General features: G+C 47.4%; 1 protein-coding gene across 2 annotated transcripts; it reads left to right on the forward strand.

The window, feature by feature from the left end:
- Positions 1-513: 513 nt before the first annotated feature.
- On the forward strand, positions 514-27,755 carry LOC139392363 (SH3 domain-binding protein 5-like). Of its 2 annotated transcripts, XM_071140297.1 has the most exons (10): positions 514-577; positions 713-900; positions 10,457-10,519; positions 14,803-14,931; positions 24,750-24,914; positions 25,109-25,239; positions 25,876-25,918; positions 25,998-26,214; positions 26,353-26,664; positions 27,356-27,755. In XM_071140297.1, the coding sequence occupies exons 2-10, from the start codon at positions 820-822 to the stop codon at positions 27,493-27,495; spliced, it is 1,281 nt and encodes a 426-aa protein (XP_070996398.1). In that variant the 5' UTR covers positions 514-577; positions 713-819; the 3' UTR covers positions 27,496-27,755. The 2 variants fall into 2 exon arrangements, with proteins under 2 accessions (XP_070996398.1, XP_070996397.1); XM_071140296.1 differs by having other exon boundaries at positions 524-900; positions 27,356-27,754.

Raw genomic sequence — 27,755 nt, forward strand, 5'->3', positions numbered from 1 at the left:
TGTCCGTCCACCACCGACATCCATCACACGGCAGCGTGTTTTTCAGCAGGCTGCAGATGGTGTTTCATCAGTAAATACAGAAAATAATGTCACTTCATTGACAGACAACTATCAGCTATTCTGTTGTTCTTCCGTAACAAAATGTTAACAAAGCTGCTTATATAAACGTTATTACATAGCTGGTTTATCCTATTGCAACAACACATCATCAGTAGGGTAAAACTAACCTGTCTCACGACGGTCTAATCCCAGCTCACGTTCCCTATTTCCCTATGACAAAATATGAAAGGAAAAATACATTTTAGTATTAGATATTTAGCTTGAGGTCTTTTGTTCATTACTCCTGTATGATAACACAACAAATCCGTGCTCTCTGGGTCACTCGCACTACAACATCTGCATTCATCTTGGTAGTCAGCAGAGGACGCACTAAACCCAACTCTCGTTGTATCCGAGCTCTCATTCCACAGCTGTTTCGCGCTCTCTCCTCTCATTAAACTCACTCACTCTCCCGGTCGCTGTCTCTGTCCGGGAAGGTTGCTTTCAGCAAAACCGCCTGTTGGGATTCATTTCAGTGGTGAGCTACAAACAGACACGCTTTCCTGCTGTTTTCTGTCTATCCCGGACGTCTGCAGTATATTCGTGTGTTTGCGAGCCTGCTGTGTGTTTATACTATTATAACGGAATACACTCGAATCTTCTCCCTGTGAAGAAAGAGGCGACGGACCGCCTGAACTCTACTAGCCGCTAAAGTCTCATCTCGGCGGGGGTCTTGTTTTGTGTTTAACGGAGGACCCTGGTTCTGAGAACCCCCACAAGATGGAGAAGTTAGAGAAGGGAATCAAGCCAGTGGAAGAGTGTGAATCTCCCGAGGACGATGTGGTTGACCCCCGGATCCAGGTACAGTGATTAGCCGACAGTTATCATTTTTGATAGACACCCAAACATATATAATCCCTTTTCATTTCATATATGATCTCTGTGGTCTTAAAAAAGACTAGACTCAGTAAAGATTTGCCATATCACCTTTTAACACATATGGGTTTCATGGGTTTCAAGTTTGGGAAAGCTCATTTTCACCCCCCCACAAAATTCACCTTTATAATAAAGCATCCTCCCATTTGCAGAAGTACATTACCAGTCAAAAGTTTGGACACACCTACTCATTCAAGGGTTTCTTTATATTTTCTACATTGTGAAATAGTGAAGACATCAAGACTATGAAATAACACATATGAAATCATGTAGTAACCAACAACAAAAAAAAGTGTTAAACAAATCAAAATGTAGTTTATATTTTAGATTCTTCAAAAGTAGGCATCCTTTGTGTTGATGACAGCTTTGCACACTTGGCATTCTCTCAACCAGCTTCAAGTGGAATGCTTTTCCAACAATCTTGAAGGAGTTCCTACCAGAGCCGGTCGTGACCTCTCTGGGGCCCTAAGCAAAATTCTCCTAAGGGGCCCCTCCTACCTGACCCGTGAGCAATGTAAACCATTTACCATTGCCACACAGTCACACCTGATACCCTAGTGCTCCCACTACAATCCTCCCTCCTTTAAAACAGTTTGACCGTCTGTCGGTCTAGGAATAAGTAGACCTATACAGAACAGAATGAGGTATAAAACAACAATATTCATTGAATATAATATTTTCTATAGAATCTTAAGTGAATATTAACATAAATAAGAAATTGTAGAAAATATCAAATAATAAAATATAAAACGGAGTTTTGGCTCTGCTGCCTGGTAATTAGTCCAGTCCTCACAATATTATACAATTATCTTTGTCTATACAATGTAAACATAAGCCTATAGGCCAGGACTGCAGCTATACGTCTCAAAATAGTCAAATAAAACCTACACAGCTGTGTGATTCACTTTGGTTCCCTCTACAGTCTACCAGTCTATCTGGAAGAAATGGAGAAACTATGTCACATAGCTAAGCAGTCATTTACACAAATGCACTTCTGCCATGGAATCTGAAATGTTACTAAGTGTGTAAACATTTGAATTCAAATCTTACCATCAACATATTCCCCTTCTGTACTTTCTTGAGGCAAAAATCACCACAATGATGTCATCGTAGGACATGTGTTTCCCCACGTCATGATTTATGCTCCCGATGGCCAGACCACTCAAACGTTCATGATTTATGCTCCCGATGGCCAGACCACTCAAACGTTCATGATTTATGCTCCCGATGGCCAGACCACTCAAACGTTCATGATTTATGCTCCCGATGGCCAGACCACTCAAACGTTCATGATTTATGCTCCCGATGGCCAGACCACTCAAACGTTCATGATTTATTCTCCTGATGGCCAGACCACTCAAACGTTCATGATTTATGCTCCCGATGGCCAGACCACTCAAACGTTCATGATTTATGCTCCCGATGGCCAGACCACTCAAACGTTCATGATTTATGCTCCCGATGGCCAGACCACTCAAACGTTCCTGTGACATGGAAGACCTCAGATAGCTTTCGATGAGCTTTCATTTGTAAAATCTCCTCTCTGCCGATGCTACTGTTACTGGTAGGATGACTGCAATTCTAAGGGCTATCCAAAAGGTTAGGATAGAGTTCCTCCAGGTTTTTCTCACAGAGAAAGGAAAGCAGCTCAAATGCAGTCAGGTCTATTCTGAATCTCGTGTGCCCGATCCATTCCACTGATGTCACAGTCATCTCTGAAGGTTAAGAGTGTTTTCAACTTCCATGCAGTGAGCCTTTAAAAGATTCACTGGACATTTGAGAGGCAGTGCTGAAGTTCAGCAGCACTCCATATTTGGTTTTCACCTGGTTGAGTGTTTCAATTCTCTCATCCATGGACGTCACAGCAGAGTCGACCACAATGTTGAAGTAGTTGACTTGAAGGTTTTCCAATGCGTCAGTCACTGGTTCATCAGGAGCCTCATAGCTCAAAACGACTCGGTCTCTTCTCTTTCAGAACAGCCTCCACATTCATTTCTTCACAAATGCTTTTGGCTGCTCTCTGGGTCTCAGAGAATCCAGTTTCCCGGTATGTAGTGAGGGAAGCCTTTGCATTTGAGATTAAATTCACTATGATATCCAACTGCATTGAGGCGGATTGGAGGAGCATGTTCACCTTGTTTGAGACTGTCAGTATCTCACACCATACGACACAGCAAATCAAGGGGCGGTAGGATCCAACTGCAACTGATCCTCTGCAAGTGCTTGTGCCTCCACTTTGGCCACAGGATCGTTGATCGTCTGTCTGGATTCCAGTAATGCCTCCCGAACCCCAGAAGCCTGATACTGTTACGATCGTTTAGAGATGGATTACACCAAGGTGCAGTATGGTAGGCAAACTTCTTACTTTTATTTCAAATTAACACCAAAAAAAAAAACAACAAAATACAAAACCGAACATAAAGTTCTGCAGGGCTATACAGCTACTGTGCAATAACAAGATCCCACAAACTCAGATGGAAAACAGGCTGCCTAAGTATGATTCCCAATCAGAGATAACGATAGACAGCTGCCTCTGATTGGGAACCATACCCGGCCAACAAAGAAATAGAACACATAGATTGCCCACCCTAGTCACACCCTGACCTAACCAAAATAGAGAATAAAAAGGATCTCTAAGGTCAGGGCGTGACAGATACCTGATTGCATGAACACTTTGAAGCCTACTCTCCCATCTTGTGTCACTCCATGACTTCACAGTTATGTTCAGGTGTTTCTTCAAAACACTCCATCTTTGTGTGCCAGCTGAAAAGAAGGTGAAGAGCTTTTACACATGCCCAAAAAACCCAACTGCATCTTTTGAAGATTTGGCAGCATCTGCAATGACAAGGTTTAGAGTATGTGCTCCACATGGGATGAACACGGCTCTGGGATGTTTTTGGAGCAGTCTGGCTTGTACCCCTTGGTGCTTGCCCTTCATGTTGACCCCATTATCATAAGCTTGCCCTCTGCGATCTTCAAATGGAATCTTCAGCTCGTTCAGCTTATCTAAGATGACAGTAGACAGATTCAAGCCTGTTGTAACCTCAACATTCACAAAGCCCGAGGAAGTCCTCCTTGATCTCTGGCTTTCTTTTTAAAGCCAAGCTTCTCAGAATAATGGACATTTGTTCCGGGTGACTAATGTCGGGTGTACAGTCCAAGATAAATGGAGAAGTACTTTGAGTCTCTTACATTAGTCACTATTGCTTCTAGAATCTTGTCACTCACAATCTGTATCAGCTCATTCTGTGTGCGCTTCCCAAGGTAATGAGCATGCGTCTCTTCATTTTTAATTTTGCTGAGATGATTTTGCATTACTGGGTTACATTTTGCCAGTAATTCAACGTCTTTTAGGAAGTTTCCATTATCTGGTTGGAAGAGTTTGTCTGATGAACCCCTGAATGCTAGGTTTCTTTCAGACAGAGACTGGGTGATACTTAGAAAAGAAAAGAGCTTACAGCAAAAACAATAGACAGTGTTGTTTTTGATTGATTATGAAAGCCAGCTCCTGGTAATCTTTTCCCCATTTGACAGCTGTCTCTGTAATAAGCCTGAATGGAAACCTCTCCTAGACTTGTCTTTAGGGTAAGAGAAACCCAGTCCTGGTTTGAATGCACCTCTGAGCACTAACTCAGTCCTCATAAAGTCTGTTAAGACTGGGGCCCAATCAGCTGGGTCATTTGGTGGAGCAGCAACTGTTCTATTAGGGTCTGAGCTGCTTGTATCTGATGCTGGCTGTACACCTCTGGTTGTGCTAGTACTGGCAGAGGCTGCCTGCACTTCACCTGGGTCACCTGGGTCTGTGTACTTGCTGAAGACGACTGTATTGGGTTTGTGTTAGTATTTGCCGAAGAAGACTGTATTGGGTCTGTGTTAGTATTTGCTGAAGAAGACTGTATTGGGTCTGTGTTAGTATTTGCTGAAGAAGACTGTATTGGGTCTGTGTTAGTATTTGCTGAAGAAGACTGTATTTGGTTTGTGTTAGTATTTGCTGAAGAAGACTGTATTGGGTCTGTGTTAGTACTGGCTGAGGCTGGATGTGGATCAACTGAGTCTGTGCTTGTACTGGCTGATTATCCAGCATCTCCTCTACTGACAAACTTAAGCATAGCACCTGTAAATTATAGATAACAATACTTTTATTAATTTTATCGGCTGCATCAGCGCCATTCAAAATGGCTGCCCCATATTTCCCTTTATACATTTTGATTACTGAGGGATGTGCATCCGTATTGCCCAGTACGCCCAGCTAATCAACATTTTAAATTCAATATATACATCGCTAGTCAATGGCAATCCGTTGCTTTCCGTATTGCATTAGTCCAAAGTTGTAAGTAAACATTGACTGAGAGACTAGATAATCATTGGCTTGTTTTAAAATGATGTGCGCCTATGACGAGAGCCATCACGCCCATATATTGTCTGGACTGGTCCCCACAGAGGTTGCTGCTGGAAAGCGCGAGTTTCATTTCGTGCATATAAACGCATGTTCACGCGCGACACGGTTATCTTTCCCGAGCTGCAGTTATAAACACCGTTGCCCGTTGGCGTTTATCCAACGTAATAAATAGTTGTAATTCACTCTCACTTTTGTCTGTCACGCCCTGGTCGAAGTATTTTGTGTTTTCTTTATTATTTTGGTCAGGCCAGGGTGTGACATGGGTTTATTTATGTGGTGTGTTTTGTCTTGGGGTTTTAGTAGGTATTGGGATTGTGGCATAGTGGGGTTCTCTAGCAAAGTCTATGGCTGTCTGAATTGGTTCTCAATCAGAGGCAGGTGATTATCGTTGTCTCTGATTGGGAACCATATTTAGGCAGCCATATTCGTTGAGTGTTTTGTGGGTGATTGTTCCTGTCTCTGTGTTTGTTGTCACCAGATAGGCTGTATAGGTTTTCGCGTTACGTTTATTGTTTTTGTCGTGTTTCGTCTTCATTAAACATGTATCAAAATTACCACGCTGCGTTTTGGTCTGATCCTTGCTACACCTCGTCGTCAGAGGAGGAGATAACAGAATCACCCACCACAACAGGACCAAGCGGCGTGGTGACAGGCGGCGGCAGCAGGAGCAGCGAAAGGAGGAATGGACATGGGAAGACGTCTTGGATGGCAAGGGCTGTTACACTTGGGAGGAGATACTGGCTGGAAGAGATCGCCTCCCATGGGAACAGGTGGAGGCACTTAGGAGAGCAGAGGCAGTCAGAGAGAGGAGCCGGCGATACGAGGGAACACGGTTGGCAAGGAAGCCCGGGAGTCAGCCCCAAAAATTTCTTGGGGGGGGCTCACAGGGAGTATGGCGACGCCAGGTAGGAGACCTATGCCAACTTCCTGTGCTTACCGGGGGGCTAGAGAGACCGGGCAGGCACCGTGTTATGCTGTGGTGCGCACGGTGTCTCCAGTGCGGGTGCATAGCCCGGTGTGGTACATACCAGCTCCTCGTATTGGCCGGGCTAGATTGGGCATCGAGCCAGGTAAGGTTGGGCAGGCTCGGTGCTCAAGAGCTCCAGTGCGCCTGCACGGTCCGGTCTATCCAGTACCACCTCCACGCATCAGCCCTCCGGTGGCAGCTCCCCGCACCAGGCTTCCTGTGCGTGTTCTCGGCCCAGTACCACCAGTGCCAGCACCACGCATCAGGCCTACAGTGCGCCTCGCCTGTCCAGCGCTGCCAGAGCCTTCCTCCTCTCCAGCGCTGCCGGAGTCTTCCGCTTATCTAGCGCTGCCAGAGCCTTTCTCCTCTCCAGCGCTGCCGGAGTCTCCCGCCTGTTCAGCGCAGTCAGAGCCTTCCTCCTCTCCAGCGCTGCCGGAGTCTCCCGCCTGTTTAACGCTGTTAGAGCCTTTCTCCTCTCCAGCGCTGCCGGAGTCTGCACGGAGCCGCCAGAGCTGCCAGGAGTGAAAGAAGCCGCCAGAGCTGTCAGTCTACATGGAGCAGCCAGAGCCGCCAGTCAGCGTGGAGCAGCCAGAGCCGCCAGTCAGCATGGAGCAGCCAGATCCGTCAGTCTGCCAGGATCTGCCGGTCAGCCAGACTCTTCCAGATCTGCCAGTCAGCCAGACTCTTCCAGATCTGCCAGTCAATCAGACTCTTCCAGATCTGCCAGTCAGCCAGACTCTTCCAGATCCGCCAGTCAGCCAGGATCTGCCAGAACCACCAGCCAGCCAGGATCTGCCAGATCCAACTACCTGCCTGAGCTGTCCCTCAGTCCCGAGCTGTCCCTCAGTCCCGAGCTGTCCCGAGCTGCCCCTCAGTCCCGAGCTGCCCCTCAGTCCAGGTGGATTCTGGGTGAGGACTACTAGGCCATGGTCGGCGGCGAGGGTGGACTATCCTAGGACGCGAGGAGGAGGGACTAAGACATTGATAGAGTGGGGTCCACGTCCCGCGCCGGAGCCGCCACCATGGACAGACGCCCACCCGGACCCTCCCTATTGTTTTTGATGGGAGTCCGCACCTTGGGGGGGGGGGGGGGGGGTTCTGTCACGCCCTGGTCGAAGTATTTTGTGTTTTCTTTATTATTTTGGTCAGGACAGGGTGTGACATGGGTTTATTTATGTGGTGTGTTTTGTCTTGGGGTTTTAGTAGGTATTGGGATTGTGGCTTAGTGGGGTTCTCTAGCAAAGTCTATGGCTGTCTGAATTGGTTCTCAATCAGAGGCAGGTGTTTATCGTTGTCTCTGATTGGGAACCATATTTAGGCAGCCATATTCTTTGAGTGTTTCGTGGGTGATTGTTCCTGTCTCTGTGTTTGTTGTCACCAGATAGGCTGTATAGGTTTTCACGTTACGTTTATTGTTTTTGTATTGATCGTGTTTCGTCTTCATTAAACATGTATCAAAATTACCACGCTGCGTTTTGGTCCGACTCTCTTTCACCCGAAGAAAACCGTAACATTGTCAGGCACAAAGAAACCAAACACAGCCCTGGAAGTGTCTGGCAAGCAAGACAGACAGACTAGAGAGAGATGCACTGCCCAGCTAGGTTAGCAAGACAGACAGACTAGAGAGATGCACTGCCCAGCTAGGTTAGCAAGACAGACAGACTAGAGAGAGATGCACTGCCCAGCTAGGTTAGCAAGACAGACAGACTAGAGAGAGATGCACTGCCCAGCTAGGTTAGCAAGACAGACAGACTAGAGAGAGATGCACTGCCCAGCTAGGTTAGCAAGACAGACAGACTAGAGAGAGATGCACTGCCCAGCTAGGTTAGCAAGACAGACAGACTAGAGAGAGATGCACTGCCCAGCTAGGTTAGCAAGACAGACAGACTAGAGAGAGATGCACTGCCCAGCTAGGTTAGCAAGACAGACAGACTAGAGAGAGATGCACTGCCCAGCTAGGTTAGCAAGACAGACAGACTAGAGAGATGCACTGCCCAGCTAGGTTAGCAAGACAGACAGACTAGAGAGATGCACTGCCCAGCTAGGTTAGCAAGACAGACAGACTAGAGAGATGCACTGCCCAGCACATCAACTTAACGTTACTGTTTTTTGCTTGGAGAGAAGACAAGTTTACCTGATTGCTGTTCCTGGGATGAACTTTCATGGTGTTTTTCTTCTTCTCTTTTCATGACCAGAAGGATGGTTCCGCTTTATCCTCTCATCCAAGTTGTACACATTGACACCCGCTTTTGCCACAAGTGCCACAAATGATAGTCCTACTAAGCGCAAACCAGATGGGATGGCGTATCGCTGCAGTAGCCATGCTGGTTAAGTGTGCCTTGAATTCTAAATAAATCACTGACAGTGTCACCAGCAAAGCACCCCCACACAATCACACCTCCTCCTCCATGCTTCACGGTGGGAACCACACATGCGGAGATCATCCGTTCAGCTACACGGCGGTTGGAACCAAAAATCTCAAATTTGGACTCATCAGACTAAAGGACAGATTGCCACCGGTCTAATGTCCAATGCTCGTGTTTCTTGGCCCGAGCAAGTCTCTTCTTATTATTGGTGTCCTTTAGTAGTGGTTTCTTTTCAGCAATTAAACCATGAAGGCCTGATTCACCCAGTCTCCTCTGAACAGTTGATGTTGAGATGTGTCTGTTTGTCACGCCCTGACCTTAGAGAGCCGTTTTATTTCTCTATTTTGTTAGGTCAGGGTGTGATTTGGGGTGGGCATTCTATGTTGTCTATTTCTTTGTTTTGGCCGAGTGTGGTTCCCAATCAGAGGCAGCTGTCTATCGTTGTCTCTGATTGGGGATCACAATTAGGCAGCCTTTTTCCCACCTGTGTTTTGTGGGTAGTTATTTTCTGTTTAGTCTCTGTTACCTGACAGAACTGGTCGCTTTCATTTTGTTACTTTGTTCGAGTGTTTTTTGATAATAAAAATAATCATGAACACTTCACGCTTTGGTCCACTCCTCCCGACGACAGGCGTTAGTTACACTGTTACTTGAACTCGGTGAAGCATTTATTTGGGCTGCACTCTGAGGTGCAGTTAACTCTAATGAACTTATCCCCTACAGTAGAGGTAACTCTGGGTCTTCCATTCCTGTGGCGGTCCTCATGAGAGACAGTTTCATCATAGCGCTTGATGGTTTATTGTGACTGCACTTGAAGAAACTTAAAAATGTCTTGAAATTTTCAGAATTGACTGACCTTCATGTCTTAAAGTAAGGATGGACTGTTGTTTCTCTTTGCTTATTTGAGCTGTTCTGCCATAATATGGACTTGGTCTTTTACCAAATAGGGCTCTTCTGTATACCCCCCTACCTTGTCACAACACAACTGATTGGTTCAAATGCATTAAGAAGGAAAGAAATTCCACAAATTAACTTTTAACAAGGCCCACCTGTTAATTGAAATGCATTCCTGGTGACTACCTCATGAAGCTGGTTGAGAGAATGCCAAGAGTGTGCAAAGCTGTGATCAAGGCACAGGGTGGCTACTTTGAAGTATCACACATATAAAATATATTTTGATTTGTTTAACACTTTTTTTTTGGGGGGGGGGTTATTACATGATTCCATATGTGTTATTTCATAGTTTTGATGTCTTCAGTATTTTTCTACAAGGTAGAATATAGTAAAAAAAATAAAGAAAAACCCTTGAATGAGTAGGTATGTCCAAACTTTTGACTGGTACTGTGTGTAAGATAGCCTACTATTCCTAATGCGATGATTAGATTGGGATAGTCGTCATTTAAAACAACAATATAACAATCACTATTCACAAAATGGAATGTTCAATGCAGAGTAGACCTAGGTTATAGGTTAGATCAGATACCTATATAGGCTAGATCAGATACCTATATAGGCTAGATCAGATACCTATATAGGCTAGATCAGATACCTATATAGGCTAGATCAGATACATTGCTTGTCCTTTCTCAGCACAGGAGCATTTTGGCCTTTTATAAACACATTTCATGTAATTCTACAACACTTTCCTTTTGCTCTCTATCCTCTCTCTTTTCCTTCCTCTTCATTTTTCTCTCTCCTATCCTTGCCTCCTTCCCTCCTCCCTGTCTCCTGTGTGTTGTGTGTAAACAGGGAGAGTTGGACAAGTTGAACCAGTCTACAGAGGACATCAACCGCTGGGAGACAGAGCTGGAGGTGGGCCTGTGTGCGTTTGTGACAAGGACAGTGACCCTTTCTGTTACTGGCCCAAAGCCTTTCATTCAAATCAAATCAAATAGCAGCCAATCCCAAATCTGACGTCTTCCTTTCCCCCTTGAACCATCTCCTCTTCTGGGTTACATTACAAATATGCTCTTTTCCTCCTCTAAACCACCTCCTCTCCTCTTCTGGGTTTCGTTGGAAAGAGTCTAGGATAGCCAAGTCTAGGTCCAAAAGTCTTCTCAACAGCTTCTACCCCCAAGCCATAAGACTCCTGAACAGCTAATCAAATGGCTACCCAGACCAGACTATTTGTGTTGCACCCCCCCCCCCCCCCCTTTTACACTGCTACTACTCGCTGTTTATTATCGATGCATAGTCACTTTAATAACTCTACCTACATGTACATATTACCTCAACTAGCCGGTGCCCCCGTAAATTGACTCTGTACCGGTACCCCTGTTTATAGCCTCGCTATTGTTATTTACTCCTGCTCTTTAATTATTTGTTACACATACAGTGGGGCAAAAAAGTATTTAGTCAGCCACCAATTGTGCAAGTTCTCCCACTTAAAAAGATGAGAGAGGCCTGTCATTTTCATCATAGGTACCCTTCAACTATGACAGACAAAATGAGAAAAATCCAGAAAATCACATTGTAGGATTTTGAATTAATTTATTTGCAAAATATTGTGGAAAATAAGTATTTGGTCACCTACAAACAAGCAAGATTTCTGGCTCTCACAGACCTGTAACTTCTTCTTTAAGAGGCTCCTCTGTCCTCCACTCGTTACCTGTATTAATGGCACCTGTTTGAACTTGTTATCAGTATAAAAGACACCTGTCCACAACCTCAAACAGTCACACTCCAAACTCCACTATGGCCAAGACCAAAGAGCTGTCAAAGGACACCAGAAACAAAATTGTAGACTTGCACCAGGCTGGGAAGACTGAATCTGCAATAGGTAAGCAGCTTGGTTTGAAGAAATCAACTGTGGGAGCAATTATTAGGAAATGGAAGACATACAAGACCACTGATAATCTCCCTCGATCTGGGGCTCCACACAAGATCTCACCCCGTGGGGTCAAAATTATCACAAGAACGGTGAGCAAAAATCCCAGAACCACACGGGGGGACCTAGTGAATGACCTGCAGAGAGCTGGGACCAAAGTAACAAAGCCTACCATCAGTAACACACTACGCCGCCAGGGACTCAAATCCTGCAGTGCCAGACGTGTCCCCCTGCTTAAGCCAGTACATGTCCAGGCCCATCTGAAGTTTGCTAGAGAGCATTTGGATGATCCAGAAGAAGATTGGGAGAATGTCATATGGTCAGATGAAACCAAAATATAACTTTTTGGTTAAAACTTAACTCGTCGTGTTTGGAGGACAAAGAATGCTGAGTTGCATATTGTAAACATTGCTCCTCAGTGGATGTCACAGATACCTCATATCTCCGTCACCCATGAAGTGTTCTGAGAGGCTGGTTATGGCACACATCAACTTCATCATCCCAGACATCCTAGACCCACTCCAACTTGCATACCGCCCCAAGAGATCCATAGACGATGCAATCTCAATTGTACTCCACACTGCCCTCACCCACCTAGATATGAGGAACACCTATGTGAGAATGCTGTTCGTTGACTACAGCTCAGCGTTCAACACCATTGTCCCCTCCAAGCTCGTCACCAAGCTTAGGATCATGGGACTGAACCCCTCCCTCTGAAACTGGATCCTGGACTTCCTGATGAGCCGACCCCAGGTGGTGAGGGTAGGCAACATCACCTCGCCACGCTGACCCTCAACACGGGGGTCCCACAGGGGTGCGCGTTTAGTCCCCTCCTGTACTCCCTGTTCACCCAAGACTGCGTGGCCAGGCCTCGATTCCAACGCCATCATTAAGTTTGCTGACGCCACTACGGTGGTAAGGCCTGATCACTGACAACGATGAGACAGCCTATAGGGAGGAGGTCAATGACCTGACAGTGTGGTGCCAGGACAACAACCTCTCCCTCAACGTCAGTAAGACCAAGGAGCTAATCGTGGACTACAGGAAACAGAGGTCCGAGCACGTCCCCATCCGCATCAACGGGGCTGCGGTGGAGCGGGTCGAAAGTTCCTCTGTGTCCAAATCACCAAGAACTTAAAATGGTCTACACAAACGAGCGTAGTTGTGAAGAAGGCCCGACAGCACCTTTTCCCCCTCAGGAGGTTGAAAAGGTTTGGCATGGGCCCTTCAAATCCTCAAAACGTTCTACAGCTAAACAACTGAGAGCATCTTGACTGGCTGCAACACCGCTTGGTCTGGGAATAGCACCGCTCTCGATAGCATGGAACTACAGAGTGTGGTGCGGACAGCCCAGTACTTCCCCGGGGACGAGCTCCTTGCCATCTAGGACCTCTCTATATCAGGAGGTGTGAAAGGAAGACCAAGAAAATCATTAAAGACTCCAACCAACCAACCCATAGATTGTTTTCTCTGCTTCCGTATCCCTGTCCCCTTACCCCTATACATATCTACCACCATCACTCCAGTATCCCTGTCCTCTTACCCCTATACATATCTACCTCTATCGATCCAGTATCCCTGCGCATTGTCAATATGACACTGGACCTGATTGACCCTGTATATAGTATGATTACTTTATCATGTTCCTCTTGTTGTTATATCTTGTGTGTTATTATTTTTTGTGTTACATTGTTATTCATTATTGTATTGTTGGGGTTAGAGGTTGCAAGAAAGGCATTTCACTGTACTTGTGCATGTGACATTAAAACTTGAAACTTGATTGAAACGTGAAACCGCAGAAACCATTGAGGAAGTGTGACGATGTCACAGGAAGCTAGTTTCCCCTCAATGCCCCCTTCTCCCCCCTCGCTTCCCCCTCTCTTCTCTCCCCCTCTCTTTTCCCCTCCATCTCTCCCCCTCTCTTTTCCTCTCCATCTCTCTTCTCCCCTCCATCTCTCCCCCTCTCTTTTCCCCTCTATCTCTCCATCTCTCTTCTCCCCTCCATCTCTCCCCCTCTCTTTTCCCCTCTATCTCTCCATCTCTCTTCTCCCCTCCATCTCTCCCCCTCTCTTTTCCCCTCCATGTCTCCATCTCTCTTTTCCCCTCCATCTCTCCCCCTCTCTTTTCCCCTCCATCTCTCACCCTCTCTTTTCCCCTCCATCTCTCCATCTCTCTTTTCCCCTCCATCTCTCTCCCTCTATTTTCCCCTCCATGTCTCCCCCTCCATCTCTCTTTTCCCCCACATGTCTCCCCCTCCATCTCTCCCCCTCTCTTTTCCCCTCCATCTCTCCCTCTCTCTTCTCCCCTCCACCTCTCCCCCTCTCTTTTCCCCTCCATCTCTCCCTCTCTCTTCTCCCCTCCATCTCTCCCCCTCTCTTTTCCCCTCCATCTCTCCCTCTCTCTTCCCCCCTCCATCTCTCCCCCTCTCTTTTCCCCTCCATCTCTCCCCCACTCTTTTTCCCTCCATTTTTCCTCCTCTCTTCCTACCCCCTCCCTTTCTGGGGACAAGATGCAGGTGTTACAGCCCTTAAATCTAGGGTGACCACATTTAAGATACCCAAATGCGGGACAACAGGATGATTTCGAGGAACAGATTAGTAGCCTACAGGAATGTGGGACTGTCCATCACAATCAGGGACATGTGGTAACTTTACATGAATCTGATTCACAAAGTTGGCGCCACACACACACTCCTCTTTGACAGGGAGAGAGACATTTCTCAGCCCCTAATTTTAGACATTGTGACGCAGGGACCGAGAGAAGGGATTCTCCCCTGTAATATTTCCACGAATATGTAACAGCATAGGGGTAATGTTCCTGTCTGCAGACTGGTGGTGTGTGTGTGTCGTGTGTCATGCTTGTGTGTGTCTGTGTGTGTGTGTGGTGCCAACTTTGTGAATCAGATTCATGTAAAGTTACCATGCTAGGTTAAGTGAGTTAGTGTTGTATTGAGTTTGACACAGCTCTTTTGAGGAAAACGCCTGACTATCTCAGTTCTGTGAATCGGGATGGAGAGGAGAAAACACCTTCCTAAACAAAACAGCACAGACATGGCCACATAGACACTCATACAGTGTCAATACACTCTGACGAACACCCTGTCTGTTGTCACGGTGACAATATAACATGACACTGTGTATAGATGAACACTCTGTCTGTTGTCATGGTGACAATAGAACAGGATAGAATGTGACACATATAAGGTTCCTGGAGATTTGTTGGTGTTTTACTAACGGGTGTGTGTGTGTGTGTGTGTGTGTGTGTGTAGGACTGTCGTCAGAGGTTCCGCACGGTGCTGGTGGAAGCCACAGTGAAGCTGGATGAGCAGGTGAAGAGGATCGGCAGAGCTGTAGAAGACTCCAAACCTTACTGGGAGGCCAGGAGAGTGGCCAGACAGGTACACACACACACACACACACACACAGAGGTAGAACCCTTTTGAGTTCCATGTAGAACCCTTTTCGCAGAGAGTTCTACATGGAACCCAAAAGGGGTCTCCTATGGGGACGGCCAAAGAACCCTTTTGGGCAGGCCGGGGTTATACAGGCTACAAGAGAGGAACATTTTAAAGAGAACACACACACACTCAAGGACTTTAAAGCCAGAGGAGAAGTCACATTGATTCTATTTATAACTCTGTCACACCACCTCTAAATCAGACTGATCACACACTGCTACTCACACACACGCGCACACGCACACACACAAACACACACAAACGCACACACACGCACGCACACACACACACACACACACACACACACACAGTTTCTCTGTCAGCTAGTTGTGAGTAGGGTAGATAAAGAGATGAGTGTGTCAGGTGTTTAATCCCTGCTCGGGGAAGATATCAGAGCTAAGGATGATGTTAAGGAGTTTTAGTACAGCCAATTGGAATTTGTGGTCTGTATATTTTATCATTTCATGTAGGATACCATCAACACCACAGGCCTTTTTGGGTTGGAGGGTTTGTATTTTGTCCTGTAGTTCATTAAATGTAATTGGAGAATCCAGTAGGTTCTGGTAGTTTTTAACAGTTGATTCTAAGATGTGTATTTCATCATGCATCTATTTATAACTCTGTCACACCCCCACTCTCTAAATCACACACACACACACACACACACACACACACACACACACACACACACACACACACACACACACACACACACACACACACACACACACACACACACACACACAGTCCCTCTGTCCCTTCCTGTCAGCTGCTTGTGAGTAGGGTAGATGAGAGAGAGATGAGTCTCAGGTGTTTAATCCCTCCTTTATTTAACCTCTCTAATCTGGCGTGTGTCCTCTGCCACCCCCTGCCCCTGCCCACCTCCTACAGCTGCTCTGATTGGCTCCTAGCAGCTATTCACAGACACCCAGGGGGGCTTGGTCCATCAACCCTGGCAACAGCCTATGAGAGAGCATCATTTCAGTCATTCAACAAATGACTAGCGTGTGTGTCTGCCAACAAAAAAATATGAGCTGACCTGTCTACGCTTTGATGGGAAAGGGTACAAGCGGACAGAGACTGAGTGTCCTAGGTCCACTGTGTCTACATAGCTGGCCAGTCTACAGTATATAGGGGGTATGTAGATGCCAACTTCAACACGTGAGTGGCAGGATTACAGCCCCTATCTAGCTATCTAGCTAGCAGTCCTATCTAGCTAGCAGTCCTATCTAGCTAGCAGCCCCCAGTGAGCCCAGTCCTATCTAGCTAGCAGCTCCTATCTAGCTAGCAGTCCTATCTAGCTAGCAGTCCTAGCTAGCAGTTCTATCTAGCTAGCAGTCCTATCTAGCTAGCAGTCCTATCTAGCTAGCAGTTATATCTAGCTAGCAGCTCCTATCTAGCTAGCAGCTCCTATCTAGCTAGCAGTCCTATCTAGCTAGCAGTCCTAGCTAGCAGTCCTAGCTAGCAGTCCTATCTAGCTAGCAGTCCTATCTAGCTAGCAGTCCTATCTAGCTAGCAGCTCCTATCTAGCTAGCAGTTCTAGCTAGCAGTTCTATCTAGCTAGCAGTCATAGCTAGCAGTCCTATCTATCTAGCAGCTCCTATCTATCTAGCAGCCCCTATCTATCTAGCAGCCCCTATCTATCTAGCAGCCCCTATCTATCTAGCAGCTCCTATCTATCTAGCAGCCCCTATCTAGCTAGCAGACCTATCTAGCTAGCAGTCCTATCTAGCTAGCAGTCCTATCTATCTAGCAGCTCCTATCTATCTAGCAGCCCCTATCTATCTAGCAGCTCCTATCTATCTAGCAGCTCCTATCTATCTAGCAGCCCCTATCTAGCTAGCAGACCTATCTAGCTAGCAGCTCCTATCTAGCTAGCAGTCCTATCTAGCTAGCAGTCCTAGCTAGCAGTCCTATCTAGCTAGCAGCTCCTATCTAGCTAGCAGCTCCTATCTAGCTAGCAGCTCCTATCTATCTAGCAGCCCCTATCTATCTAGCAGCCCCTATCTATCTAGCAGCTACTATCTATCTAGCAGCCCCTATCTAGCTAGCAGACCTATCTAGCTAGCAGTCCTATCTAGCTAGCAGTCCTATCTATCTAGCAGCTCCTATCTATCTAGCAGCCCCTATCTATCTAGCAGCTCCTATCTAGCTAGCAGCCCCTATCTAGCTAGCAGTCCTATCTAGCTAGCAGCTCCTATCTAGCTAGCAGTCCTATCTAGCTAGCAGTCCTAGCTAGCAGTTCTATCTAGCTAGCAGTCCTATCTAGCTAGCAGCTCCTATCTAGCTAGCAGTTCTAGCTAGCAGTTCTATCTAGCTAGCAGTCATAGCTAGCAGTCCTATCTATCTAGCAGCTCCTATCTATCTAGCAGCCCCTATCTATCTAGCAGCCCCTATCTATCTAGCAGCTCCTATCTATCTAGCAGCTCCTATCTATCTAGCAGCCCCTATCTAGCTAGCAGTCCTATCTAGCTAGCAGACCCTATCTAGCTAGCAGTCCTATCTAGCTAGCAGTCCTATCTAGCTAGCAGTCCTATCTAGCTAGCAGTCCTATCTAGCTAGCCCTTCTATTGTTTACTTATGATTCATGTCTGAATTTGACATTTTTCATATGTGACCTCATTTCTAGAGCCTGATCCAAGAGCTATTTATCTACTACTTATCCTCTCTCCCTCCCTCTCTCCCTCTCTCCCTCCCTCCTTCTATCTCTCTCCCCCCTCCCCCTCTCTCTCCCTCCCTCCCTCTCTCTCTCCCTCCCTCCCTCCCTCCCTCCCTCCTTCTCTCCCTCTGACCCTCACTCCCTCGCTCTCTCCCCCTCTGTCTCTCCACTGACATTCCAATGCGGAGACTAAGAGGAGAGGAGAGGGAGGTTTAGGACCATAGCTCTTCTCAGGAAGCTGTCTATCTGTCTCTCCTTCTCAATTCAATTTAAATTAAATTTAAGGGCTTTATTGACATGGGAAACATATGTTAACTTTGCCATAGCAAGTGAAATAGATAATTAACAAAAGTGAAATAAAAGTGAAATGAACAGTAAACATACTCTACCCTACTCTACTCTGCCCTACTCTACCCTATTTTACCCTACTCTACTCTACTCTATCCTACTCTATCCTACTCTACCCTACTCTACCCTACTCTACTCTACCCTAATCTACTCTGCCTTACTCTACTCTACCCTAATCTACTCTACCCTACTCTACTCTACCCTATTCTACTCTACCCTACTCTACTCTACTCTACCCTACCATACTCTACACTACTTTACCCTACTTCACATAGTACGGGGGTAGTGTACGAACACACACACACACACACACACACACACACAAAACACTTCCTGCGGTATGAGCAAAAGAGACGGGAATTCCTGGCGCCTTTCTGTGCCTGTGCTGGGAGATACGTGTGTGTGTGTGTGTGTGTGTGTGTGTGTGTGTGTCCATATTAGATGGAGGTCAAATTTGGTCAGTGGTTTCAGTGGTTCAGAGAAATAATGTTTTCCTTTTGCTGTACTACACACAAACACATGAGAGAGGGGAAGAGAGAGGTGGAATCAGGGAGAGAGGGGAGAGAAGAGGGAGGAATCAGGGAGAGCGAGAGAGGAGGAATCAGGGAGAGAGGGGAGAGAGAAGAGGGAGGAATCAGGGAGAGAGGAGAGAGAAGAGGGAGGAATCAGGAAGAGCGAGAGAGGAGGAATCAGGGAGAGAGGAGAAAGAAGAGGGAGGAATCAGGAAGAGGGAGGAATCAGGAAGAGCGAGGGAGGAGGAATCAGGGAGAGACGAGAGAGAAGAGGGAGGAATCAGGGAGAGAGGAGAGAAGAGGGAGGAATCGGGGAGAGAGGAGAGAGAAGAGGGAGGAATCAGGGAGAGAGGAGAGAAGAGGGAGGAATCGGGGAGAGAGGAGAGAGAGAAGAGGATGAATCAGGGAGAGAGGAGAGAGAAGAGGGAGGAATCAGGGAGAGAGGAGAGAGTAGAGGGAGGAATTGGGGAGAGAGGAGAGAGAGAAGAGGAGGAATCAGGGAGAGACGAGAGAGAAGAGGGAGGAATCAGGGAGAGAGGAGAGAAAGAGAAGATGAGGAATCTGGGAGAGAGGAGAGAGAGAGAAGAGGAGCAATCATGGAGAGAGAAGAGGGAGGAATCCGCGAAAGAGAAGGAGAGAGAGGAGGAATCAGGGAGAGAGGAAAGAGAGAGAGGAGGAATCGGGAGAGAAGAGGAGAGAGAGGAGGAATCAGGGAGAGAGGAGAGAGAGGGGATGAATCAGGGAGAGAGGAGGAGATAAGAGGAGGAATCAGGGAGAGAGAGAGGAGGAATCAGGGAGAGAGAAGAGGAGGAATCAGGGAGAGATGAGGAAAGAGAGTAGGAATCAGGGAGAGAGGAGAGAAGGAATCAGGGAGAGAGAAGGAGAGAAGAAGGAGGTATCAGGGAGAGAGAGAGGAGGAATCAGGGAGAGAGGAGAGAAGGAATCAGGGAGAGAGAAGGAGAGAAGAAGGAGGTATCAGGGAGAGAGGAGAGGAGGAATCAGGGAGAGAGAAGGAGAGAGAAGAGGCAGGTATCAGGGAGAGAGGAAAGAGAAGAGTGAGGTGACAGGGAGAGAGAAGAAGAAAGATATGGAGAAAGGTAGAGAGAGAGCGAGAGGAGTCAACTTCTGCTTGTCTGTCAAAGAGATTACAACGGATGAGAGGAGAAAAACAGCTCCCTCCCTCCACCCCTCTCCCTCCACTTCCACATCTGGGGGGAACAGTGGGGTCTTAGATAGAACAAGTATTAGAGTGCTATAGAGGACGGGGAGAGAGAGGCTGGGTTTGGGCTATAGAGCAAGGGGCGAGAGAGGCTGGGTTTGGGCTATAGAGCACGGGGAGAGAGAGGCTGGGTTTGGGCTATAGAGGATGGGGAGAGGGAGGCTGGGTTTGGACTATAGAGGACGGGGAGAGAGAGGCTGGGTTTGGGGTATAGAGGACGGGGAGAGAGAGGCTGGGTTTGGGGTATAGAGGACGGGGAGAGGGAGGCTGGGTTTGGGCTATAGAGGATGGGGAGAGAGAGGCTGGGTTTGGGCTCTAGAGGAAGGGGGCGAGAGAGGCTGGGTTTGGGCTATAGAGGATGGGGAGAGAGAGGCTGGGTTTGGGCTCTAGAGGACGGGGAGAGAGAGGCTGGGTTTGGGCTATAGAGGACGGGGAGAGAGAGGCTGGGTTTGGGCTATAGAGGACGGGGAGAGAGAGGCTGGGTTTTGGCTATAGAGGATGGGGAGAGAGAGGCTGGGTTTGGGCTATAGAGGATGGGGAGAGAGAGGCTGGGTTTGGGCTATAGAGGAAGGGGAGAGAGAGGCTGGGTTTGGGCTATAGAGGATGGGGAGAGAGAGGCTGGGTTTGGGCTATAGAGGACGGGGAGAGAGAGGCTGGGTTTGTGCTATAGAGGATGGGGAGAGAGAGGCTGGGTTTGGGCTATAGAGGACGGGGAGAGAGAGGCTGGGTTTGGGCTATAGAGGATGGGGAGAAAGAGGCTGGGTTTGGGCTATAGAGGATGGGGAGAGAGAGGCTGGGTTTGGGCTATAGAGGATGGGGAGAGAGAGGCTGGGTTTGGGCTCTAGAGGACGGGGAGAGAGGCTGGGTTTGGGCTATAGAGGATGGGGGGAGAGAGAGGCTGGGTTTGGGCTATAGAGGATGGGGAGAGAGAGGCTGGGTTTGGGCTATAGAGGATGGGGATGAGAGGCTGGGTTTGGGCTATAGAGGATGGGGAGAGAGAGAGGCTGGGTTTGGGCTATAGAGGATGGGGAGAGAGAGGCTGGGTTTGGGCTCTAGAGGACGGGGAGAGAGGCTGGGTTTGGGCTATAGAGGACGGGGATGAGAGGCTGGGTTTGGGCTATAGAGGATGGGGAGAGAGAGGCTGGGTTTGGGCTATAGAGGATGGGGAGAGAGAGGCTGGGTTTGGGCTATAGAGGACGGGGAGAGAGAGGCTGGGTTTGGGCTATAGAGGATGGGGAGAGAGAGGCTGGGTTTGGGCTATAGAGGACGGGGAGAGAGGCTGGGTTTGGGCTATAGAGGATGGGGGGAGAGAGAGGCTGGGTTTGGGCTATAGAGGATGGGGAGAGAGAGGCTGGGTTTGGGCTATAGAGGATGGGGATGAGAGGCTGGGTTTGGGCTATAGAGGATGGGGAGAGAGAGAGGCTGGGTTTGGGCTATAGAGGATGGGGAGAGAGAGGCTGGGTTTGGGCTCTAGAGGACGGAGAGAGAGGCTGGGTTTGGGCAATAGAGGACGGGGAGAGAGGCTGGGTTTGGGCAATAGAGGACGGGGAGAGAGGCTGGGTTTGGGCTCTAGAGGACGGAGAGAGAGGCTGGGTTTGGGCTATAGAGGATGGGGAGAGAGAGGCTGGGTTTGGGCTCTAGAGGACGGAGAGAGAGGCTGGGTTTGGGCTCTAGAGGACGGAGAGAGAGGCTGGGTTTGGGCTCTAGAGGACGGAGAGAGAGGCTGGGTTTGGGTAGTGCTGGAGATGAGAACCAGAGGTTCCCCCTTAGGCAGTAAGTGTTCTCACGGCTCTCCTCAGCTATCTGTTTGGATAACCTCTGACTTTTGAAAGCTCTGTTTATGATAAAGACCCTAGCACTCACACTGTAGAACTGCTATCACACTATAGAACTGCTTAAACACTCACTCAGATAGTATATATGTGAAGAACACTTCATTAGGGCCCTCAGACTATTGAAGTGAGTCTAGATCTAACCCATGTGGGTGTCTGAAACAGTGTGACTCAAGGCCTCGTTTATACCTGCCGCTAACATTTGTCCTGTGTCATGATCTTGTCCACATTCTGATTGGTGCCCAGATTTGATAGTTTTCAAATGTGTCTTTTATCAGTTCACCGTGTCCAAATTGTGACTAGATGTCCTGGTCTCTCCCTGTATGCAAATGATTTGACAGATATTCTTTCAAAAATAATATTTATTTATTTATATAAAGACACATGTTGATGCTATAAGTCAGTAGTGATTTTGGAGGACTGGATCAGGATGTATAAAATGGTTTCACCGTCCAGATCCGTCTACACCTTTAAGATATCCAGACACAAGGCGTTCCTGACTACCTCCGGAGGCGGTCAGGAGGGGTGTCTTTTAATCATCTACACCTTTAAGATATCCAGACACAATGCGTTCCTGACTACCTCCGGAGGCGGTCAGGAGGGGTGTCTTTTAATCATCTACACCTTTAAGATATCCAGACACAAGGCGTTCCTGACTACCTCCGGAGGCGGTCAGGAGGGGTGTCTTTTAATCATCTACACCTTTAAGATATCCAGACACAATGCGTTCCTGACTACCTCTGGAGGCGGTCAGAAGGGGTGTCTTTTAATCATCTACACCTTTAAGATATCCAGACACAAGGCGTTCCTGACTACCTCCGGAGGCGGTCAGGAGGGGTGTCTTTTAATCATCTACACCTTTAAGATATCCAGACACAATGCGTTCCTGACTACCTCTGGAGGCGGTCAGAAGGGGTGTCTTTTAATCATCTACACCTGTCTACAAATATGGGCACAATCAGAATGTGAACAAGATCAGTACAAAGGACACATGTTAGAACCAGGTATAAACAGGGCCTCTGAAGCAGACAATTGAATGTGAATGACACAGTGAATATGAGACGGTCAGCACCCAAAGACAATTGAGACACCACTAAGAATGGATCTGCAGCCTACACCAACAAAGACTGTTTGTCTGTTTGATAGAGGCAGTGTTTGTTGTAGGTGGCTTGGTCACAGTCATGGTAAAATTCCTATCTCATTCCCTCACTTCATATCTCCTGCCTACACCCTGGACTATGAAAGCTTGCTGTTGTTATGTACTGGGTAAAGGGAGCTGGCTGGTGGGCAGTCAGTGCTGCTATTTAACAAATCAGCTGTCAGACAGAAACACACATACACTGAGTGTACACAATATTAGGAACACCTGCTCTTTCCATGTCGTAGCTTTCACCGGGATTCACCTGGTCAGTCGATGACCCCTTGTTGATGTCACTTGTTAAATCCACTTTAATCAGTGTAGATGAAGGGGAGGAGACAGGTTATAGAAGGATTTTTAAGCCTTGAGACAATTGAGACATGGATTGTGTATGTGTGTCATTCAGAGGGTGAATGGACAAGACAGTAAGCGCGCCGGTTTGAATGTGTCAAGAACTGCAACGCTGCTGGGTTTTTCACTCGCCAGAGAGTTTCCCCTGTGTATATCAAGAATGATCCACCACTCGAAGGACATCCAACTTGACACAACTGTGGGGAACCACTGGAGTCAACATGGGCCAGCATCCGTGTGGAACGCTTTCAACACCTTGTAGAGTCCACGACCCCGACGAACTGAGGCTGTTCTGAGGGCAACTCGATATTAGAAAGGTGTTCCTAATGTTTTGTCCACTCAGTGTATACAGTATGTACACACATACAGACACAAAGAGATTGATGGAAGAATAGAGTGGGAGGAATAAATTACAGAAAGAAATGAAGGGGGGTGAAAACAGGTCTTTGTGATGGAAATTAGTTTGTTTTTGAGTTTGAGCATCACATTTTGTTTGTTGAATAATCAGTTTAATTACTCACACTCTATCCATCATTTTCTCTCTCTCTCTCTCTCTCTCCATATCTCTCTCTCTCTCTCTCTCTCCCCCTCTCTCTCTCCTGTCTTGCATTCAGGGAGAGATAAAGGGATTTAAACAACCATGAGAAACTTCTCAGCTCAGTGTGTTTGTGTGTATGCATGTGTGTGTGTGTATAAGCCTATATAGCTATTCATATTTCAGCAGCCGCATAGTGAAGCCGCATAGTGAAGCCGCATAGTGAAGCTGCATAGTGAAGCCGCATAGTGAAGCCGCATAGTGAAGCCGCATAGTGAAGCCGCATAGTGAAGCCGCATAGTGAAGCTGCTCACTTTGAACTGTCTTCTCTTCTCTCCCCCTTCCCCCTTCCTCCTCCTCCCCCCTTTTCCTCCTCCCCCTCCCTCCTCATCACCCACCTCCTCCCCCTTCCTCATCTTCCACCTCTCCTCCATCCAATTCCCTGTCTCCATCTCTCCTTTACCCCCTCCTCCCAAGAAAAAGGAAGGGTACGTGGCTAACATTAATGTTAGGGTCGAGGGTTTGGTTTTTGGGGCGACCCGATCAAATTCACATAGAAATGTGAGTTATAGATCTGTCATTAGCGTTGAAAGCCAGTCCAAGAGGCGGTAGATCTGTTCTATGTGCGCTATTTCTATGTTTCTCGTTCTTAAGTTTAGTTTTTTTTTGCGTCTTTTACGTTAAGTTTTGTACTCCAGCTTCAAACAGCTGAAGATACTATATTTGTGGTTATGGATAAAATATTTCACAGAGGTTTAGATGGTACAATAATTCTCTACACAATGACTGCTTGTTTTGTCATATAAACTGAAATTAGGCGAGCGATTCTAATTTGAGCAAACCAGGAAATGGTGTAGGGATTTCTGCATAGTGCACTTTTAAGGTTAGGTAAGGGTCAGTTTTAGATTTTGGCTAGTTCGGGATGCTGGTCAGTCGATGGGATGCTGGTCAGTCGATGGGATGCTGGTCAGTCAATGGGATGCTGGTCAGTCAATGGGATGCTGGTCAGTCGATGGGATGCTGGTCAGTCGATGGGATGCTGGTCAGTCGATGGGATGCTGGTCAGTCGATGGGATGCTGGTCAGTCAATGGGATGCTGGTTAGCAAATTTCCCTTGAATCATGAAAGTATTCATTAAAGGACAGTGAATCATTCTCTTCCCAGGCCCAGCTGGAGGCCCAGAGGGCGACAGGGGAGTTCCAGCGTGCGGTGGAGATCCTGGGGGCGGCTAAAGAGACCATCGCCCTGGCAGAGGAGAGACTCCTGGAGGAGGACAGCAGACAGTTTGACTCAGCCTGGCAGGAGATGCTCAACCACGCCACCAACAGGGTACTGATGGAATTATACTTAGGACTAAGTAAAAACATGATCTTACTACAAGGCTGGGTAACTCTGGGTCCTGGAAAGCCACAGTGTGTGCTGATGCTGATTGGACATCATTAGTAGTATTAGCTTGATTTTGTTGGACTAGATCAAAGCACATACACTACAGACTGACTCTGTCACCTTATTGGCTGTTGCAGGTGATGGAGGCGGAGATGACGAGGACTCGTAGCGAATTAGAGCACAGAAAGACGGCGAACCACTACAACGCCTGCATCAGTCATATGAGACAGCTCGAGAAGAAACTCAAACGCACCATCAACAAGTCCAGGTGTGTGTGTGTGTGTGTGTGTGTGTGTGTGTGTGTGTGTGTATATATATATATATGTATGTGAGTTTGGGCGCTGTGTGTGTGTGTGTGTGTGTGTGTGTGTGTGTGTGTGTGTGTGTGTGTGTGTGTGTGTGTGTGTGTGTGTACATATGAGGCTGTGTGTGAGTTTTGGTCCTGTTCCTGTAACTGATTGCTGAGAAGAGAGAGGAATGGATACCCCGGCTCAGCCACCCCTCTCGGGCCTCTCGTTGCTCGATGTGTGATGTCTTCCAGATGTTAGCCGAGTATGCCTGTGCTGTGGTGTGTAAGTTTGGGCGTAGTGTGTGTGTGTGTGTGTGAGTGAGTGAGTGAGTGTGTGTATATATATATATATATATATGTGAGTTTGGGCGCTGTGTGTGTGTGTGTGTGTGTGTGTGTGGAATGTAGCAGCTCTTGGAAGTGCAGTGTTATTTTTTTCCAGAGGTTCATGGTTGCTATGACAACTCTACAGCACCATGTCAGAACTACCGACTCAAATCTCTCTCTCTCTCTCTCTCTCTCTCTCTCTCTCTCTCTCTCTCTCTCTCTCTCTCTCTCTCTCTCTCTCTCTCTCTCTCTCTCTCTCTCCCCCCCCCCCCCCCCCCCCACCTACAGGCCATATTTTGAACTGAAGGCGAAATACTACCTAAAACTGGAGGTATGTACAGTGCTCATTGTTCCGAATAGACAGTAGCTTGTTTGTGTGTGTAACACCCCTACTTTCTTCTCTCTCTCAGCAACTAAAACGTTGCGTAGACGAGCATCAGGCGAAACTGACCGTCGCCAAGGCAGACTACCGCACAGCGCTGCGTAACCTAGAGACCATCTCAGAGGAGATCCACGCCCGGCGACGCTCCATCACCATGGGAACCAGAGGGAGGGGTGTGGGGGCCGAGGGCGAGGGAGGCCATGAGGACATTACCAACTTCAAGATGGAGTCAGACGGACTGTCCAGTGAGTGACACACACACATACGTACACACACAAACACACGTTTTAATGTGTATATCTGTGTGTGTTTTAATGTGTATATCTGTGTGTGTTTTAATGTGTATATCTGTGTGTGTTTTAATGTGTGTGTATGTTTTCCAGTGGTGTCTGTGACGTTTGATGAAGAAGGAGGATCAGAGGAAGAGACAGAATCACACTCCACTTCCGCTCCCCTCGACATGACCTCCTCCTCCCATCATCCCTCCTCCTCCTTCTTCACCCCCTCTGCCTACCTCTCCTCTGCCCCCTCTCTCCTCTCCTCGTCCTGTCCCAGTACCATGGAGATACCCAGTCCTGGCGGCTGGCTAAGCCCAGAGTCGAGGTGTGGTTCAGGGCATGACTGTACTCACCTCGGCCCCCGTTCCCAGTGCAGTGGGGCCTCCTCCCCAGACCCAGACTGCGACCAAGAGAGAGGTCTGTGTGTGTCTGTGTTCCAGTGACTGTCTACAAATGTGATTATTGTTTGGATTATTGGGTTACTTTACTGAACAAAAATATAAACACAAAATGCAACAATTTCAACAATTTCAAAGATGTTACTATATTGGTAGGAACTGGAACGCGCTGTCGTACAATTCGACACAGAGCATCCCAAACATGCTCAATGTACTTATGGTAGATAAATGAGCATTAAATTATCTAACGACAGCCCTGGTGGACATTCCTGTACTCAGCATGCCAATTGCACGCTCCCTCAAAACTTGAGGCATCTGTGGCATTGTGTTGTGTGACAAAACTGCACATTTTAGAGTGGCTTTTTATTGTCCCCAGCACAAGGTGCACCTGTGTAATGATCATTCTGTTTAATCAGCTTCTTAATATGCCACACCTTTCAGGTGGATAGATTATCTTATGGAAAATGTATAGGATCTTTTATTTCAGCTCATGAAACATGGGACCAACACTTTACATGTTGCGTTTATATTTTTGCTCAGTGTAGTTAAAGGATTTCATTTTAGAAAACAAGCTTATTCACCCTTTACCCTGCTTCGTGTGTGTGTGTGTGTGTGTGCGTGTGTGCGTGTGTGCGTGTGTGTGTGTGTGTGTGTGTGCGTGTGTGCGTGCGTGCGTGCGTGCGTGCGTGCGTGCGTGTGTGTGTGCGCAGGGGACAGAGCAGAGGGAGCAGAGCAGAAGTCGGGTTTGGGTAAGCTGACCCTGACCATAACACACCCACTACATCCCGGGAAGGATGACCCCAAAGGTGACCCTAAGACGACCTCTAGCCCCACACCCCACAACCCATAGCCCCGTTCCCATCATCCTCCTGACCAACAGCGAATAACGGACAGAAGACCTCACCTCTCACATCGTATCATTGACTCATGACCTTTAAACCTGAACTCTGAGGCTTTCTATGGACTTAAGTGTTTATGTTCACCCCAGAGGGAAATCTGAAATCAGCCCCTATTCCATACATAGGAAATAAGGAATAGTGGAAATCAGTGGAGGCTGATGGGAGTAGCTGTAGGAGGACGGGCTCATTGTAATGGCTGGAATGGAATGAA

The sequence above is a fragment of the Oncorhynchus clarkii genome, chromosome 32 (genome assembly GCF_045791955.1).
Source record: "Oncorhynchus clarkii lewisi isolate Uvic-CL-2024 chromosome 32, UVic_Ocla_1.0, whole genome shotgun sequence".
NCBI lineage: Eukaryota > Metazoa > Chordata > Actinopteri > Salmoniformes > Salmonidae > Oncorhynchus > Oncorhynchus clarkii.

Bases quoted from the DNA above. Each gene is read 5' to 3' on its own strand.
- LOC139392363 (XM_071140297.1), top strand. From the start codon at position 820: ATGGAGAAGTTAGAGAAGGGAATCAAGCCAGTGGAAGAGTGTGAATCT. The intron at 25,240-25,875 runs GTGTGTGTGTGT...CCCCACCTACAG, and splicing joins CGCACCATCAACAAGTCCAG to GCCATATTTTGAACTGAAGG. The intron at 26,665-27,355 runs GTCTGTGTGTGT...GTGTGTGCGCAG, and splicing joins AGACTGCGACCAAGAGAGAG to GGGACAGAGCAGAGGGAGCA.